The 20443-nt window shown below is 35.6% G+C and overlaps 1 protein-coding gene across 1 annotated transcript; it reads right to left on the bottom strand.

Annotated features, from left to right (window-relative positions):
• Positions 1-764: 764 nt before the first annotated feature.
• LOC128552124 (mdm2-binding protein-like) lies at positions 765-16639 on the bottom strand. Its single transcript, XM_053533144.1, has 16 exons — positions 16566-16639; positions 15572-15776; positions 14749-14841; positions 13786-13869; positions 12397-12520; positions 10545-10838; positions 9431-9604; positions 8480-8611; positions 7249-7340; positions 5083-5183; positions 4538-4774; positions 3727-3853; positions 2918-3079; positions 2256-2369; positions 1262-1327; positions 765-824 (listed from the first exon to the last, which is right to left on the bottom strand). Exons 1-16 carry the CDS (start codon positions 16637-16639, stop codon positions 765-767), a joined length of 2139 nt encoding a protein of 712 aa, XP_053389119.1.
• Between the last annotated feature and the right edge of the window lie 3804 nt (positions 16640-20443).

The raw sequence follows: 20443 nt of genomic DNA, 5'->3' as shown, positions 1-20443 counted from the left end.
AGATGGAGGTACACACCAGCACTTGATCTTTCCTTCAGGCCAGATTTATACATTTTTCATGACAAACACATTCAAAGGCGCTTTACATACATACAGCCACTCAGGGCACCAACTCATTTTCTACCAGTACAGATGCATTGCAATCTCACCCAAAGGAAAGAATGAGAGAAAGCCCTCATAACAGAAAGAGAAAAATCTTTTTAGATACATGTCTGGCTAGCTTAGCCTAGCTCTTGGCAAATAGATTGTCTGGTTCTTTAACAAGCCTGGAATGAAGGACCGATACACCTGAAGCTATCTTTCCTCTGGTTAAGTGGAAGACACTTGAGAGTGTCTAAGAAATTTCCAGTGGCTGGACCACCATTTCAACACCGGACCTCTGGATTGACTATCAAGCTTGTAACCACTTGACCACCGAGCCACCAATAAGACAACCCAATTATTTTTAAGTAAATATCTTTATTTACACATATAAATATTGCAGCAATCTGACATCATACTACAAACATCATACAATTGTTCTCAATGCTTAAGAAATAGACATACATAATTATACTTGTATTACAACTACCTCCCAGTCCCAGTTTGAAATATAGTACACCTATATTTAACATTCAATGACCTCCATGTGTTTTTCTGCAGAATTTTATTCCATTTAACTGCAAGATAAATTCTAGCCTGTACTTGATCTTCCAACAAGTACTGCAATTATTTCATTACTAAAATGTAACATTTGACGTGTTTCTATTCATTTCCTGTTACACCTATTTTTTATGCTTTCCTTTATGGGTAGATTCTTGACGACTGCGGTCCACCTCAATAACCTGGAAAAGGAAGGAAAGCATAGAATGATTTACAATTTACTGTTTGTATCTTCGAGGTTTTAAGTTACACCAACATTGCGACTTTCTCAATTTAAATGGCAGAGAAAGACCTCAGATACCACTCTTGGCATTGCACTTTGGTAGAGCTACTGACTTTCTTGTAAGCCAGCTAAATGGCTTCCTCACATGAACAAAATTCTGCATCTACTGTGGTGTCCAGTTTGGAGACAAGTTTAAAATTTACCAATGGAATGGCTGCATTCTATGATTGGTCTCAAAATTCCATTTCAAAACAAATTTGAATCCAGATGATGTAACTATGATAATTTGAAAATTTCTTAAAATTAAATTTGGATTCCTTTTTGAAATATCAAAGTGAGCACTGGTATGTAAATTCTATATTGTATTATAAAAACAAACTACGGAAAACTTCCTACCTGTTTAACTTGACTCTCGGCAATTTTCTGCATTTCATCTTTAAGATTTCTAGAATTTGGTAAATCCTAAAAGAAAATAAACATTTGCTGCAGCAATGATTGAATTTGCAAGTAATCAGGTTTTTTTCTCCTTTTTTTTTTTCAATATATTGGCACAGATTCAACCTGATGCAATCAGCACATGTATAAACAATTACGTATCATACAGCTCTAAACTAAAAAGGCTGCTCATGAAATTTATGACTGCTTAAAAAAGAACTTTTTGTGACGCTGTTAAAATTTTTGCTGATGGTACAAAAAATGACATACTAATGATATCTATGGTACTGTTGACACAAATCAGAAACTAAAGCTTGAGGTCATGCTTGAAGTGCTCTGCTGACAAAGAAATTACTCATTTTTTACAGAAAAATACATTAATTCCTTGTATCTACAAATATATTACACACTTGTTGAATGGCTTGCTGGTCAATAGTTGAAACTACTGTCCAAGGTCCTTTTGACAAAAAGTCAACAGTTTTGACTATTGACCAGCAAGCCATTCAATAATGTTTTATTACATGACAAGAAAAATAAATTTTCATATTTTTCTTGAAGTTTTGACTTCAAAAATAAAGGCATCTTTCTTTATACATAAAACATATGATGAATGTAAATAGTCTTTGAAGATCTACATGTGCAGCTTTGCAGAACCTTTTGAAAAACACTGGATGAAAATCATCAGAGGAGTAACCATGCAGAGTGTCATCCACTGCCTTCAACAGTTTCTGCCTTCTGGTAAAGAATTTCAAAGGATTGAGGACGGATACCAAAAGGACACCAGACAGTGACCGATCATAATTACTTATCAATGAGCTAAAAACAATCAGAAGTTTATGCCAACATATCACCAACATACAACATTGGAAATAGCTTTTGAAATAATATTCTGAAAATGGCTCAAGAGCTTATTTAGAGAATGCAACAATATTTGCTATATGCAGTACTGACTTACCATAACAAAGAGTTTGGTGACTTTGAACAGTCTCGATGAACACGATTTATAGATAGGATCTGTTTTACACACACCATTGTCCACAAGAACACGATCAACTATCTCCTGCAGTCTCTGAAATTGATGTACAATACCAACTGTGGTGAAAGCTGTACACTAGTTACTGATTATGTGGACACTGTAGTGAATATGTTTTCTGCATTTTTCAGATGTTTTATTGTAATGCTTAAAACTCATAAATGACAATGACTGAGTGATAATGAATGATTTTACAAATATTCTATACTTGTACAATTTTAAATAAAACTAAATTAATCTTTCTAAATAGCTCAAAGGAAAAAAGTTTTAAAATGATGACAAAACTTGTTAATTTGGCAATTATCTACTACAAAATTGTAAGAAACAAACACACACATTGTCAACTGAAATTTACTAAGTTCCTAAACAATCACTGGGGGACAAAGAAATATTGTGGGGCAAATGTTCATTTCAGAAATAAGCATTGGGGGCAAATATCCTATCTACCATTTCAATTGGGGAAGTGGGGGTCCACTTTTCATTTGGCAACTAATGTCCTGGGGGAGGGGTCAAATGTCCGGATCCCCTGGGACAAATATCTAGAGTCATGCCCCTTTAATAAATAATTTTCAAAGGTATCTGACCCTTTTATGCCTCTCTGATCTCGATTCTTTCTTCATTCCCTCTCCCTGAGGTGTGGTGAAGGAGGAACCAGCATCTGACTGTCTACGTAACTTATCTAACTGTTTGGGCACTGGTACCTGGCTTAAACCTACATCTGAACTTCTACGCTGTGAGCTAAACTCCTGAATGATAAAAAAATTGTAAAAGTTGAGTAACATTGTTAACATATTTAATATGGTCTCGTACTAGAAAATCTGAAGCCTTAAGCATAATTTCAAGTGTGCCTCATGTTCAATCTTAGAGTGTAATTGTACTAGATAAATCAGATTCCCTTTTCCCAAAAGGCCAGCAAGTTCCCATTTTGCCATACTTTGCATTAAACATCATTTTGCTCAATCTTTCTTAGCATTCTGTATAAACAAAGCACCAGTATAAACACAGTTTGGCTTCAAATTTGTTCATCTTTCAGAAAGCAAACTCATTGGTTCATATGACCAAAAATGTAAATGAAACAACTAAACTGCTTGCACTGAAAATCAGAATTTAATCAACCTTTCATTTATGTACTCTTTTAATTTCAGTTCACACTATACTACCTCATTTTTTTTTATTAAACAGAGTTGGAGGACAAACGACACTATTAAAATCATGTACATGAAAGATACATGAAAAATTTGGTGAAATTTCTATCAATAGATTCAAGTCAAAATATAAAATGACATTTAATGTAAAAATAAATCTCTTCTTAAAAATAGTACTTTAATTCAATGGACTCATGAATAACAGTATGAAATGGGAACATTTGTAATTTATTAAAGGAAACTATAACCTTAGACAATGAACTGCTCAATCTGCGGACATTTTGCAGTGGAAGTCCCTGAGGAGTTGAAAATCTACGTCGTGACTCATTGTCGTGTAGAGTTCCTAATGGTGTATGAGAATCTGACAACCTTCCACTGTAAAACACAAAATAAGACTACTAGAGCTAGAAAATGACTAATACACAGATGGCACTTTAATATAAGCAAGGACTAATTGATGGATAAATTGACTTAGACCTCCAAGTGTGACCTTGACCTTGGACCTAGTGACCGGGGCTATGCACTTTGCATGCCCACTTGGTAACTTACCATAAATAATTGATGCTTGTTTTATGAAAATCCTGCGAGTAGTTTAGAAGGTATGTAGCAGACACAATGTGTTTTTCTTTGTTGGGATTAACCTCATGGTGTCACAATTATATGTCTTATAGCAACTTTCCACCTTATCTTGGTGAAAGAAGACCCCAGGGGCACCTTGAGCATTATTTCAGGCAGGAGCTATGTAGAACCACCCAAGTTCCTCAACCCAGATGGATGCGCTTCCTCACATGAAATATTTCAGCGGTTTCAAATCCAAAACGGTGAAGACAAGTGATTCTAAGTTAGTGACATTTATCACTTAGCCACAACAATGACCTCAAGATACAAATAAAGGTATTTGACCTTCGAAATCCAAATGTTACCTTGACCCTGGACCTGGATAGCGAGTTTGTACAGTCATATAAGTGTAGTTATTTATAAACTGAGTACCCTTTTGGACACAAGTGTCATAACATCCAGGTAAATAAATAAGCGGACTCAAGATGAAATAGGATTTACCTGTTCTTCAAACTTGAATTAAATCCAGGTAAATTCTCATCAAACACTGATCTTGGATTCTTTTTCCTTGGTGACCGCCTCAGTTCCATTTCTTGTTTGACATGCTGTTTCTTCGTTGCCCTTGGAAAAAGACAAACAGGTGACAGACAGGAACTGTACGTTTCTTCCTTCACATATTTTTCCTGTAGCTTGTTAAGGTGTTTGTTCACCTTCTCCGCCTTTTTGTCTACGTTGTAACTGTAATAACATTTGGAAAAAGTTATAATGTTTACATGCCCCAAAACAATTAGAATTTAATTTAAATAATATTTGCAATACTGGTCTGGCAAAAAATTTCAACCTGACTGATACATCTAACAAAAGAGATTTATTCAAATGATGGGAAATAAAAAAGTATGTCATTAACTAACAGAACTGAAATATAGCTGCTATTTTATTTTTCAAGGAAAGTGACAAATCTTTTTCTGAAACCAAAGAAGAGCATTACAGCTTTTATATAAAACAAAATGGCTGAACCAGTAGCAGTTAGGTGTAAGTGTACTTACTACACATCATGAGATGTGATATCTTTACTCTCAGGCCAGGATGGTTGATGAGGACTTGCTGTGTCAGGGGTTGACAGTTTACTTTTTGTTCTACAGGGATGCTGTAATTCATCATGAAACATTTTTCATAGAACCTTTTCTATACATCTTCCATTTTATGTAAAAGAATTATTACCAACTAAAGTTTGTAGTATTACTAATAACAAGAACACTTTGTAAAACACACATGATGGAACTAGGTAAGAACTTTTTCAGTCTCAAGAAGCGATAAACAGTCTAACTTCATTTGCTTGCAATTTCCTTTTATAAATTTGAAGTGGCACCAACACAATTTAGGTCATATGGCAACCAAATGTGTTCCTTTAAGTTATAATTCAGGCACAAACGCAAACCAGACAGCCAATTAGGAAGCATCCTCATATGAATAAATTTTACATCATGAGCAGCAAGTTTTGAACCCACAGCAGCAAATGGCACTCTCACTACCCAACAAAGGAAAAATATCAATTACTGAGAGATGTTAAATCCAACACAAAGCTTTCATTGTAAGGGAAAACAACAGCTGTCACTATCAGTGACAAATGCCCCCGAAGTGGCCAAAAATGCTACAGTTGTCTGCGCATGATAAATCAACTCATTATGGGGAAATTTATGCCAAGTAATTTCAAAATCCCTTGATGAATGGCAGAGTTATGGACAAGACAAGAAATAGACCATGTTAACCTTTGACATCTAAGTGTGACCTAGACCTTGAAGCTAGGGTCTGGGTCTTGCGCATGACATGCCACCTCATTATAGGGAAAATTTATGCCAAGTAATTTCAAAACGATGTAACTCATTGCAGACTTGGAGCGGTCTTCTGCGCATGCCCGAAAGTGATTATCAGTTGTAGCGCACGGCAAAAATATGCGTATTTTTGCATGTCCGCATGCATTTGGTGTACAATATGCATAAAATACTGACTAAAGGTTAGGGTTAGTATCACCATGGTTACAAAATATATAAATTTAAGATATTTTCGTTCAAATTTAGTTAATCCGGTATGTACCGGAGACTGTAATTTATACCGGCGCTCCAAGTCTGCATTGAGTCACAGTCATTTCAAAATCCCTTGATGAATGGCAGAGATATGGACTGGACAAGAAACAGACCATGTTAACCTTTGACATCTTAGTGTGACCTTGACCATGGAGCTAGGGGTCTGGGTCTTACGCACGACACATCGTCTCATTACGATAAACAATTTATGCCATATTATTTCAAAATCCCTTCATGGATGGCAGAGTTATGAACCGGACATGAAACAGACCCTGTTAACATCTGACCTCTAAGTGTGACCTTGACCTTGGAGCTAGGGGTCTTGGTATAGCGCAAGACATGTCGTCTCATTATGGGGAACATTTATGCCAAGTTATTTTAAAATCCCCTTATGGATGGCAGAGTTACAGCCCTGACAAGAATACTCTGACATGGACAGACGCACACACAGACAGTGCGATTTTAATAATTTATGCCCACCTTTGGGGGCATAAATATGTGTTTAACAGGATTATACGATGTAAAATTTCTTTCAGTTTTCAAGATTTCTTTTTTTTCCCTCAGGTTCAAAGACTCTTTTAAGCACAAGATTCAGTAGTCAAATTACTCTTTAGTGTCTTTTTGCTTAAAGTGTCAAATTATATCATACCAGATTTATATAGCATCCTTTTTATGATAAACATGTTCAAAGGTGCCAAATCTATCCTCTACCAGTACAGACAGAGAGGAATATTACCAGAGGGACACAGAGAAAGCACTAGAACAGGGAGGAAGAGAGAGAGAGAAATCTTTTAGATACAAGTATATTTGTATTGACTGCCTGGTTCTTAATGAGCCCAATGAACAGCACCCATACATGCCAAGCCCAGTACTGGCCTCTTAGTTAGGCAGGAGATCTCAGCAATTTTCAGTGCCTGGACAAGGATTCAAATCATGGACCTCAGTGTTGACAGTCAAGCACGTTACCACTAGACCACCGCATCACTTTGGAGTCCAAATAGTCTTTTTTTATTGAGCATATGATAAATAGAAAACCAAACAATTGTAGTTTCAGCACTAACATAAAATCAAATTCAAGCCAAGTGCTGTAACTAAATACATTTAATATCTTCAATATATAAAACCTACCCTTCTGTGTACAGGAGACATATTGGTATTAGAAGCTGAACCATCTGGCTGGAAGAATTTCAGGAAGCTCTGTATGTCTATACTTGTAGTTACTGTAAGAGAACAGTGTACCATCCCAATAGTAAGAGAAAAATTTTGATTGGCTAATGCATTTTTTGGAAAAAGTGCTGTGAAGAGCCACTGATTGGCTAAAAAATCTAACCTGTAATGTAAATAAATCTAAAAAAATCAACATCAGGTAAAAAGGTAGATCTGTGATACGGTGAAATCATTAACCCTTGTCATGCTGGACACGATTGATTCTGCCCTTGCAACCAGGGTAGATAACGATCAACCTGCACATCCATGCAGTCTGATCATGATCTGCACTGTTCACCATTCAGACAGTATTGTTTTGGTATGCAGCCTTTTTAACAGTTAATGGTACTGTCCAAATTAAAAGACGGACAAGTTCATTATAGAAATTTGGCAGGGTAAGAGATTAATATTCATAAGGGACTAAATTGCATGGATTTCATTGTTGGATCAATCCACTAAATAAAATCCAACAAACAAGTAAAATTCTGATCCACTTTATGTGAAAAAGTTGAAATTCATTGACTCATACTCTAGCTGTTTGGGCCAAAACCACAAAATTTATGTGACCACAAAATTAAATGATTTTACAGTACACTAGAATGAAATCTGCAATGCTGGATATACAGCAATAGGATGTAATTAACAATGGTATGGGCCATATTAATACAATAAAAGGCCAGTTCTTCATTTACTATATACCAAGTTTGATGGTAGTATATCACTCCTAACTAAAGTTTTTACTAGAAAACCATCTTTTTGATGATCCAAGTAACCTTTTAAAACTGTGGTCTTGACCCTACAGAACTGAAATGGCTCTTTATTAAGTTGTATCCAAAGGATCGCAATGATCGTTTCAAGATTTGTTTATACATAATTTATTTTAGGTCGACAGTGAAGCAAGTTTTACAACTTATATTAATCACTCTCGACACCTCATTCCTGATGGAATCCATTGCCATGAGATTTCAATCCAAACTGAAATTACAGAGCAGGAATAATCTGTTTGGTGCCACCCTTCTATCATCTCACACAAAATGGTATTCCCCATTTCAAAAATCAGATCTTTTTTAAAACCCTGGTTACTGTCAGAGGTATATCCATACATTAACAACACAAGGAATTTGTATACTTTAGAGATGTTACTAACAAATACCTTCTGATGGTTGTATAGGAGATGACATTGGCATACTCTCCGATGACTGCACCCTGGATAACGAACGTTTCTGTGATTCCATATACTGCAATCCAAGTCTCTCTGGCCACTCAGCCGTATTCTCTGTGCCATCTGAAATATCAATATACTATCATACTACTGCATAAAGGCAAGTAATTTCAACTGACATGTACATAATTATCATAGTTTTATGCTGTTATAAAATTTTGTCCACTGTTTTGCTAGATAATAAGACAAATTTTCAGCTTTGGAGAAAGACTACAGGTGCTTAGATTTTACCTCCCCACCAGAGAAGTATCAGCAAGATTCTGTAAGTCAACAGGAGAGTTTCCTTTGCCAGCAACTGTAAGAATTCTGTCATGGAGGCTACTTGCTGCACTAATGATACCAAGCTGTTGGTTTAACAATAAATAGGAGCCTCCATTAAGGCAGGTATTTTCCCTCCTGTGCATTTATCTACAGTAAACTTCACTCACAACGAAAACTGTTATAACAAATTCTGGTTATATAGAATATAATATTGTATATATACATAAATATATATGTCAACTGAAGAAGCTGGAACAATTATTTTCTGGCAAGAAAGGGCATTTAGATACAATCCAGAACTTTTGCAAGCCAGACAGATGGGGAGCTGTACAGCATCCTCACAAATAAAGAATTCTACTTACCAAGTAAGGTAAGTAAGTAATTAAGTAAAGACTTTATTTAATGAGGCTACACATTTGGTTTCCCACTCTTTCATGTGAGCCTCAGATGGTACTGAACCCACAGCAGTTAGGGGCACATGATTCAGTCAGTTATTTAAACCACCCAGCAAAGAAGGCCTCACAGATGCAAGTATTTAAACACACATCTTCCAGAATTCTACATATTCAAAAATACTGTTATCTAATAACTTCTAAAACAATTATCAAAATTTATACATACCATAGATTTCTTTCTTCACATTTATTCTCCATTTTGCTGGAATATCCTTAAAAGTTTCACAATCTTTCAGTTTTTCCTTCAATTTATTGAAATATTTCAATCGTATTTCAGCCAGCATAGCAGCCAGCACTTCTGACTGTACTTCTGTTCCTTCATTTCTACCTTGTTTTGTTTCTGTGATAATAATAATATTATTTTGAAAGATACATGTAGCAGATATCTGTCCAAACTTTTGATTGTATGTAAGATTTGGGTTTAGTGCTGTTTTTCAACAGTATTTCAGTCATGTAATGTCAGGAGATTAGCCTAGCCAGTGTTCTTAGCTCTTGTACCAGAACTAACTTGTTCTTCATAATTTTAACTGCCAACTTCCCCACATTAACAAGAGGTGAGAAAGAATGATTTCAGATAAAAATGGTCTTTTATCAATCATCACAGAAAACATGCCTTGCCCAAAGACCAACATTACCACCTCAAGATATGTTAATCTGTTCTCTTCCTACTGAGCTAAGAAGGCAGACCATGCCAAATTTTAGTTTTTTAAAAGAACATTTAAAAATTTGGCTGTGCCATCAAAATAAAGTTACACATGCTAAGTATGTTATACAAATTATCGAGCAAAGCCAACACTGTGTAATAGTATTAACTTGTTTCAGAATATAAAAGCCATAAAATATTAATCTGTGAAATCTCCTGGACATTCTTAAGATCTCCTGGATATTCTTTACATCTCATAGATTTTTAAACAAAATTTCCCAGATATTCTTAAGATCTCTTGGATTTTTAATCAAAATCTCCTGGTTATTCTTCAGATTATGTAAGTCAGAGGTGGACAAAGAGTGACTTCAGACACACAGGCTTCTGTCAAATTAATGCTGTAGTATAGCTCATTTGAGGATCAAACTTCCAAATTCTCTGTATATAATCTTGCGCTATATCTACTCAGTTGACCAGGCAGACTTGCATATTGTCTTGGAACAGCAGACAACTTGAACTATTTGTTTTTAACACAATACAGTTAAGCCACAAGTGAAAATATTGTATCTCATGTTCAATCAGTTAAAAATATTTCCATCTTACACTGAAACAACCTAATAATCTCTATAAATTTTACCTGCCCATTTGTGTAGCATAGTTCGTTGTAATGATACAATATCAGCCTCAACGTTTCTCAAGGTTTCCCAACTCATCAAGGGCAGATCACTCAAATCAACTTCTGTATTATTATCTCCCTTTACTGGATTAGTTGAACTGCTATACATGGTGTTGACTAATTCACCATTTAGATGGTAAGGGTGCTGCAGAAGATAGGCAAATGCCACAAAACTCTCCAGAGTTTGATGTTCATCAGGGGAGGTAATTATGAAGTATAAAAATTCATAGTTGTCTTGAAGGTCCTCCTCGGGTTCTGTAAATTTATAAAAAGATACTTCTGGTTGATAATACAATAACTTCTTTTTCTCTTTCAATAAGTAACAATATCAACCCACTTATAAACAGGAAATAATAGTCTCAACAGCTTATCAAAATCAAACTTGTGCCATCACACAAAATAATCTACACATGTCAGTATTAGATACTAGGGAAAGCTATATCTATTTTATGCCAGAAATAAGAATTACTGAAAGTATTACAATTATTCAGAAGACCTTGAAATTCCCTGAAAAGTAGGTTTTTCAGAAGTTTTCTATTTTTAGTACCACTAACCTTAACAGTGACCTTGACCATAATGACCACAAAAAACAACCCTCAAACCTTTCTGTCTTACTAAGCTACCTGGGGGGATAGCACCTATTTTCAACAGTCTCTAAGTTATGTAACAGCAAGTAGTTGACCCAACAATTGTTCCTGGATTCTGGATATGTACTAAGCAGTTCTCAGCAAGTAACTGCCAACTTCTCCACATGAATCAGAGATGGAGGATAAATAAAACATATGCCTCTCCTGGGGATCGAACTCGTGCCCTATGATCCTTGGGTCTGCACTCTCCCCACTGAGCTAAGTGGGCAGGAGTGACAAGTATTATAATAATCATGTAATAATTCACAAAATTAACTAGAGCTATCACTAAAGGTGATGAATGTACCCCCCGCATGCACTGACACATTACATTGTAATTTGACACACACAAGATTGCATAATTATGTGGACTGTATGTATATAGACTGTATGTATACAGTATAGTAACAAAAAACGAAGTCCCATAACTATGCAGAATATTTATCTAAAAGAACGTAACATGCACCATGCACAACTAGGGTTGGTACTGATCACTTGTGTGAAGTTTCATTAAATTGTGTGCAAGGGTTCGGAAGATTAGGCACGCACAAGATTGCATATGCAGACTGTATGTACATAGTATGTTAACAAGAAACAAAGTCCCATAACTCTGCAATTTTTGTTGTTGAAAGAATCTAACATGCCCCATGCACAACTACTGTTGTTACTGATCACTTGTGTGAAGTTTCATTAAATTGTCTCAAGGGGATGAGGAGAGATGGTGCGCACAATATTGTGTCTATGTATATAGTATAGTAACAAAAAACAAAGTCCCGTAACTCTGCAATTTTTTTTTCTGAAAGAGCCTAACATGCCCCATGCACAACTACTGTTGTTACTGATCACTTGTGTGAAGTTCCATTAAATTGTCTCAAGGGGATGAGGAGAGATGGTGCGCACAAGATTGTGTCTATGTATATAGTATAGTAACAAAAAACAGTCCCATAACTCTGCAATTTTTTTTTCTGAAAGAACCTAACATGTCCATACACTACTACTGTTGTTACTGATCACTTGTGTGAAGTTTCATTAAATTGTCTCAAGGGGATGAGGAGAGATGGTGCGCACAAGATTGTGTCTACGGACGGACAGGCGGACAGACAGACAGACAGACAGACAAACCTGAAACCAGTAATCCCCCACCTACAACTTTGTCGTCGGGGGGTACAAAAAGCTTTTCGCTGTACCTTGTACAAACTGTATATCAGCCATGATATTTTCCTTCCATGCTTCAGTAGACAGTCCAACTTCTCCACAAGATGGCTGCTCTTCCTGTTCTGGATACACCGCTAACCTTGCCAGCATACCAGTCTGTAAAATATTTACACAATCTATATTTCCTATCAAATTAAAAATATGAAACAAGTAATTTTATTAGTAATTTTCTTTATCAGGAATTATAGAATCACTAAAATAATGCTTACTGCCAAGTAAAAGTTTGGTAATAAGATAGTGTTGTAAAATCATTGTGTTTGTTGGGCACAAATTTTTCAAATGTTTCATGCAAATATAAATTCATACCTTCAAAAAAAAAACACAAACTCATGTCCACAGGTAATAGCCCTTTGAACGAAACAACAACATTTGATACAGACCAAATCAACTTTGTTTTAGTTTTCATGATACAACTTGCCAAGCATACAACTTATCAAATCTATAAACAACTTGGAAAGTATGTAAATTACCTGACAATTCTCCTGTATGTAGTTCATCAGTACCTGTGAGTAGGGATGCTTTTGGTACAGACAACTAATTTCTGGTGAAGGAAAACTATTTCATCTTTTTTTGTGTACAAAATATAGGTTAAACTTTAATATGTCATATCTGAACAGGTATAAGTCACAACACTGACAACAGAATTATAGAGAAAGTTGTTTTGTTTTGGATTAAGCACAGTTTTTCAGCAGTATTTCAGTAACGTAACATTGGACAGTTAACCTAACATTTAGTGTTCCTATATTTCGTACCAGTACCTGTCCTTCTAAACTAACTGCTAACTCCTTCAGACAAATGTCTTTTATCAAACTGTTATGGAGAACATACACCTTGGATCAAACTCCTGACCTTATGATCTGCTGATCTGAACTCTCCATATTGAGCTAAGTTTGTAGACTAAACAGAGGAAGGAAAAAACACTTGATGCTGTGTAAAGTACTGAGGAAAACTGTTTCCAGTCTTAAGGAATCGGTGAACTTGACTTCTGACCTACTGACACCCAAAATAAAAGGGTCATTATCTACTGGATATGAAATTTGACATTCCTAGACAAAAGTATTCACAAGTTATTGGTTGAAAATCATTTTCCATCTTAAAGCCACTGTGACTAGTACCTTTGACCTATTAATCTCAAAAGTAATAGGGGTCATATAAATCAAGACATGAAATTTGAATACAGTATGCCCAAGAGTTCTCCAGTTGACTGGAAACTATTTTCAATCTCAAGGTCACGGTGACCCTGACCTTGACCTTGACTCCCAAAAACATAATGTGTCATCTACAGACCACAGATAAGTGAAGTGTGATCTGTCACCAATATATATATAATAATTATCACAGTAAGGATACAGTTTGTATACATGTGGGGTTTTCATTAATGATGGTACTGAACTTAGAGCGACTTCATCAAGAACTTCCAACATACGTCCCATGCAACATCCATCCTGAAATGTATAAAAGATTTTCAAAACATGTTTTGTTGGGTTTAACATCGCACAGACACGATTTAGGTCATATGTCGAAGTTCCAGCTTTGATGGTGGAGGAATATCCCATGTGCCCAGGGGTCAAATTTAACAATAGTTTGTACTAGCTGAAATTAGCTAGTGCCCTTTTTGATCACTAGCTAAAATGAAAAGCTACCGGCTAAAGTTAATAATATTTAATTACTCTATTAATATTTTACTGGCCAAAACTTACTGATTGATCTCTGTTAGTAGCCAGTCACAAACAAAAATATTTTCTATTAGCTTAAAATAGCTTGTGCCATTTTTGTTGAACAATAAAATATCATAAACATAAATGATAACATTCCTTTCATGAAGAAAAAATGTGTACCTTCAAAACAATTAAACTTTATTAAAGCTCTTAAGACATTTGCTTGTTATATTATTGACTAGCTGAAATTAGCTAGTACATTTCAAACCCACTAGCTATTTTAAAATTCCACTAGCATTTAGCTTGTATGCTTGTCTAAATTTGAACTCTGGTGCCCCTCTGTGCATTATTTCATCATGGGCGGGCACCTGGGTAGAACCAACAACCTTTCATAAGCCAGCTCGATGGCTTCCGAACATGTAGAATTCTATGCCCTGAGTGAGGCTTGAACCCACATCAGTGAGGAGCAAGTGATTCAAAGTCTGCTACCTTAACCACTCGGCCATGGAGGAGAAGTTAACTAGGGGAAGGGCAAGAATTTGGGAATATACAGTATTGCTATCAAATTCTCTACGTGAATCAGAAGTAGGGTATGAGCAACACATCATTATTTTTTCCAATCATCACTTTTCCCAATATAGCAAGCTTACAGGTAAACATAATTACCCTGTTTTGTTCTATGATAGGAAACTGTAAATCCGGTGTCTCTTCTCTTATCTTATGCATGCTAACACCTGGCACTGTTAGTCCTTTGTTCTCCTTAAATACACACAAAACAAATATATATATACCAACATACTGTAAAACATTGGGCAAAGAAAGACCATCTATGAAATAAAACCATCCAATTTTAAAGATCAAGAATTTCATTCTCAATTTTAACATTTTGAAATCTATTTACCTGTGAATGAGAAGTACTTTTTAACTACATCCCATTTCTGTCTATCCAAAACAAGGTTTTATACAGATTTAACTGTATATTTTAAGAATTTCAGCTTTTGCTTTTTGCATTTACCACACTTTCAGATATATATACTTCCGGTAAATGTATATAATTTGTTATCATTTTACTCGGTCTGAAGTACAGATAAACCTGTTCTAAAGACTAGATGTGGACAGTGATTACCTGGCTCTAAGAAAACATGTTTCATATCAGCTATAAACACAGGATACGGTATTTTAACTTGTAACAATATCATTACTATTCTGATACAAATGAAAGCATGAACAAACATCAGATTTCTTTTCTTATTCTTCATTAATACTAATACAGTTCGGGCTAGAAGGTGAATTTCCGTCAACAGTAGTGGAGGCGGACTGCATGTGGCCCATCACACAGTATTTCAGTCAAGGGTCAACTTTTTGTAAGCCAGGTGGATAGATTCTTAATGTGTGAATTCTATAAAACCAGGATTTCCGAATCACAGCACTGAGAGACAAATAATCTGAAACAAGCGAAACTACAAGTCACAGTAAGGACACTACTTACTATTTTATCACAGACTGAAACTTTCCCTCGCCACATTAAGTTGTCTCCCTTGACATGAAAGCCCTCAATATCCACATACACATCAGCTGAAAGAAACTTTTGTAGGAACTCTGTATCAGGGCTAGGATCAGGTTCAAAGACGACAACATGAGCATTGTGCCAATCTTTCAATCTTCTAAGAGCACCAAGGAAGAGTATATAGTCGCTGAAATAAAAAATATATGTATCCTTAAGTTCATTATCTGTCTGATATATACTGTAAAGTCATTACTATACATCACTACTATACGTCAGGACTGCTTTTGATGAATTTATAAGTTGTGTCAATCAACAAAAGTGCCGTCAAATGAGATGGAGCGCTCCACTATTTTGATGCCTGATAGTAAATTAGGGCACACTGATTAATACCTGTGATGAGGATGATGATGTTACACAACAGTTACAGCAACAGTTATTGTTCTTGGCCTACATAGTCCCTTAATGATGATAAACAATTGTGCAAAGCTTCAAAGCTGTAGCTCTTATAGTTTTTGAGAAAAGGTGGACCTACACAAAAATTTTAAACAAGAAACTAAAATTTTCTAAGTACAAAAAAGGCCATAATTCTAAGAAAATGCATATCAGAGTTACGGTTCTTGGCCTACATAGTCCCCTAATGATGATAAACAAGTTTGTAAATTTTCAAAGCTGTACCTCTTACAGTTTTTGAGAAAAGGTGGACCTGAACAAAAATTTTAACCAATGCCGACGCCGACGATCAAGTGACAACACCCCGTAGATGCAAACCAGAGCTAAAAATCAGAATGAGCTAAAAATATTGCGTAGAAACTAAGAGCCTTTTGTTGTTAATAATGAATAAATAGAATAAACAACTGTCTCAAACCTAATGTCTTTTTCAGCCTACATCAGTAGAAATTACTGTTTTCTTTAATTTAAGCAGCATGTCTTATTATGTAGCAATGCCTTATCCACTCTTCCAATGAAAGATACATACCTTTTGTCGGAGACTTTTGGTGGCCAAAGATATACATCCACAACAATCCCTGAAAATGTTGACAAAAATGTCATAAATTCAAATTCTATCAAGTAAGTAACAGATCTAAATACCCAGTAGTTTACTTTTCAAACACTTTCACAAGAAATATGTTAATCTACCTAACCTTCTTTAAGTTATCTGTTATTTTTTATCCATTTTCTTGACACATGCTTCTATAGTTCTTCCTTGGAAATAGTAACTGGATGTGAAACAAGAGCTCTCCGTAAGACAGCTCGCTCGACTTTTCTCAGTGCTTGACTCTGAATTACAGCTTTGCCAGTAAAAAAAATTCCAATTTAAAAAGGAACATAACTCTGTCAAAATTCAAATCAGAGTTATGGAAATTGTGTCTCCTGGTGCAGACTTTGATAGTAAATAACCATTTTGAGTTTCAAGTCAAAAGCTTTAATAGTAACAGATATCTGACTTTATCAAAAATTTTAACAAAAAATTCTAAGTTAAAAAGAGACAAAATTCTGTCAAAATTCAAACCAGAGTTATGGGGACTGTTTCTCTTGGTGTAGACTTTGATGGTAAATAAGTATTTTAAGTTTCAAGTCAAAAGCTTTGATAGTATTAGAGATATTTGTCTTTATCAAACATTTTAACAAAAAATTCTAAGTTAAAAAGGGGCATAATTCTGTCAAAATTCAAATCAGAGTTATGGGAATTGTGTCTCCTGGTGTAGACTTTGATAGTAAATAACCATTTTGAATTTCAAGCCAAAAGCTTTAATAGTAACAGACATATTTGACTTTATCAAATATTTTAACAAACAAGAGGGCCATGAAGGCCCTGTCTCGCTCACCTGACCTATTGACCTAAAGATCATCAAGATAGTTTCAATAAGATATGGCCATAAATGTGGCCTCTAAAGTGTTAACTAACTTTTCCTTTGATTTGACCTGGTGACCTAGTTTTTTTAAACCATATGACTCAGATTCGAACTTGACCTAAAGATCATCAAGATTAACATTCTGACTAAGTTTCATGAAGATACAGTCATAAATGTGGCCTCTAGAGTGTTAACAAGCTTTTCCTTTGATTTGACCCGGTGACCTAGTTTTTGATCCCACATGACCCAGATTCAAACTTGATCTAAAGATCATCAAGATCAACATTCTGACTAAGTTTCATGAAGATACAGTAAAAAATGTGGCCTCTAGAGTGTTAACAAGCTTTTCCTTTGATTTGACCCAGTGACCTAGTTTTTGACCCAACCTTACCCAGATTTGAACATGACCTATAGATCATCAAGATTAACATTCTGACCAAGTTTCATTAAGATATGGTCATAAATGTGGCCTCTACAGTGTTAACTAGCTTTTCCTTTGATTTGACCTAGTGACCTAATTTTTGACCCTACATGAACCAGATTCTAACTGGACTTTGAGATCATCATGAGTAACATTCTGACCAAGTTTCATGAAGATACAGTCATAAATGTGGCCTCTACAGTGTTAACAAGCTTTTCCTTTGATTTGACCTGGTGACCTAGTTTTTGACCCTAGATGACCCAATATCGAAATCATTCAAGATTTTATTGAGGGTAACATTCTGACCAAGTATCATTAAGATTAGGCCAAAATTGTAACCTCTAGAGTGTTAACAAGCTTTTCTTTTGATTTGACCTGGTGACCTAGTTTTTAACCCCAGATGACCCAATATCGAACTCGTCCAAGATTTTATTGAGGGTAACATTCTGACCAAGTTTCAATAAGATTGGGTCAAAATTGTGACCTCTTAGAGTGTTAACAAGCTTTTCCTTTGATTCGACCTGGTGACCTAGTTTTTGACCCCAGATGACCCAATATCAAACTCGTCCAAGATTTTATTAAGGGTAACATTCTGACCAAGTTTAATTAAAATTGGGCCAAAATTGTGACCTCTAGAGTGTTAACAAGCTTTTCCTTTGATTTGACCTGGTGACCTAGTTTTTGACCCCAGATGACCCAATATCGAACTCGTCCAAGATTTTTATGAGGGTAACATTCTGACTTGAGCACTTTGTGCTCAGGTGAGCTAAAAATTCTAATTTAAAAAGGGGCATAATTCTGTCAAAATTCAAATCAGAGTTATGGGGACTGTTTCTCCTGGTGTAGACTTTGATGGCAAATAAGTACTTTAAGTTTCAAGTCAATAGCTTTGATGGCAACAGAGATATTTGACTTTATCAAAAACTTTAACCAAAAATTCTAAGTTAAAAGGGGGAATAATTCTGTCAAAATTCAATCAGAGTTATGGGGATTGTTTCTCCTGGTGTAGACTTTGATAGTAAATAATTATTTTAAGTTTCAAGTCAATAGGTTTGATAGTAACAGATATATTTGACTTTATCAAAAACTTTAACCAACGGCGACCCCAACACCGGGGCGAGTGCAATAGCTCTACTTTTTCTTTGAAAAGTTGAGCTAAAAAACTGTTTACTTACTATTCTAGTAAGTGACTACCTGAACAAAATTTTACTACATGCAAGACAAACTATAAATGGCTAATCTGTAGATCATGATATTCTGAGTTTCATCCCTGGGCGAGGTGTAATGTTCTTCCTGACAATTTGATATAGGACAGTGTCTGAAATCTTTCGTCCCTTGTCACTGATTCATGTGAAGAAGTTGGCAGTTTATAACTCATGAAGAACAGGTCTGGACTGGTACAGAATCCAGGAACAATAGTTTTATTTTAACGGCCTTCCACTACATAACTGAAATACAGTTGAACTAGAATGTGTCTGTAGGACACAGGGTGTGCCCCCCACTAGTACATGTGTCACAAATAAGGGGCAATAATTCAAATGTTTGCAATCTTAATGGGGTATAGCCTCAACAAACATTTTATGAAAAGGATTCATTATTCTAGGCCCTATACTTTTTGAGCTATGAGCATCACAAAAAAAATCCACTATTTTGGCTATTTCAAGGGCCATAACTCTGTAATAAGAGCTTAGATTCTCAAGAAGAATGCCAAGTGTGCCAGGTCACATCATGTTAAAGACTCCAGCAAGGTTTCCTGAATTTACATCTAATACTTTTTCAGCTAGGCACATAATTAGGTGAAAAAGTACATTTTTTACTATTTCAGGGGCCATAACTTTAAAAATAGGGGGTGGAGCCAGCCAAAAAATTTGAGGTGTGCAAGTTTATACCATGATAAAGACTTATGCAAGTTTTCAACCATTTATATTAAATACTTTATGAGCTAGGTGCGTCACAAGGTGACAATGTACATTTTTGACTATTTCAGGGGCCATAACTCTAAAAATAGGGGGCGGACCCAAATGAAAAATAGGAGGTGCACAGGTTCATATCATGATTAAGACTCATGCAAGGTTTCATGAATCTATATCAAACACTTTTTGAGCTAGGCATGTCACAAGGTGAAAATGTGCATTTTTGACTACATGTATTTCAGGGGCCATAACTCTGAAAATAGGGGGCAGAGCCAAACGAAAAATAGGAGGTGCGCAAGTTCATATCATGATTAAGACTCATGTAAGGTTTCATGAATCTATATCAAATACATTTTGAGCCAGGCATGTCACAAGGTGAAAATGTGCATTTTTGACTATTTCAGGGGCCATAACTCTGAAAATAGGGGGCGGAGCCAGATGAAAAATAGGAGGTGCGCAAGTTCATATCATGATTAAGACTCATGCATGGTTTCATGAATCTGTATCAAATACTTTTTGAGCTAGGCATGTCACAAGGTAAAAATGTGCATTTTTGACTATTTCAGGGGCCATAACTCTGAAAATAGGGGGCGGAGCCAGACGAAAAATAGGAGGTGCGCAAGTTCATATCATGATAAAGACTCCTGCAAGGTTTCATCAATTTATA

Source organism: Mercenaria mercenaria, unplaced genomic scaffold (genome assembly GCF_021730395.1).
Source record: "Mercenaria mercenaria strain notata unplaced genomic scaffold, MADL_Memer_1 contig_2065, whole genome shotgun sequence".
Lineage (NCBI taxonomy): Eukaryota > Metazoa > Mollusca > Bivalvia > Venerida > Veneridae > Mercenaria > Mercenaria mercenaria.
Note: the sequence above shows the minus strand (reverse complement) of the source record. Positions and strands in the feature narration are given on the sequence as shown.

Excerpts from the sequence above, each read along its gene's own strand:
- LOC128552124 (XM_053533144.1), bottom strand. The coding sequence starts at position 16,639 with ATGACATTTTTGTCAACATTTTCAGGGATTGTTGTGGATGTATATCTT. Across the intron at positions 10,839-12,396 it reads TGATATACAGTTTGTACAAG|AACCCGAGGAGGACCTTCAA; the intron begins GTACAGCGAAAA and ends ATAAATTTACAG. Across the intron at positions 1,328-2,255 it reads TCACCAAACTCTTTGTTATG|GATTTACCAAATTCTAGAAA; the intron begins GTAAGTCAGTAC and ends ATTTTCTTTTAG.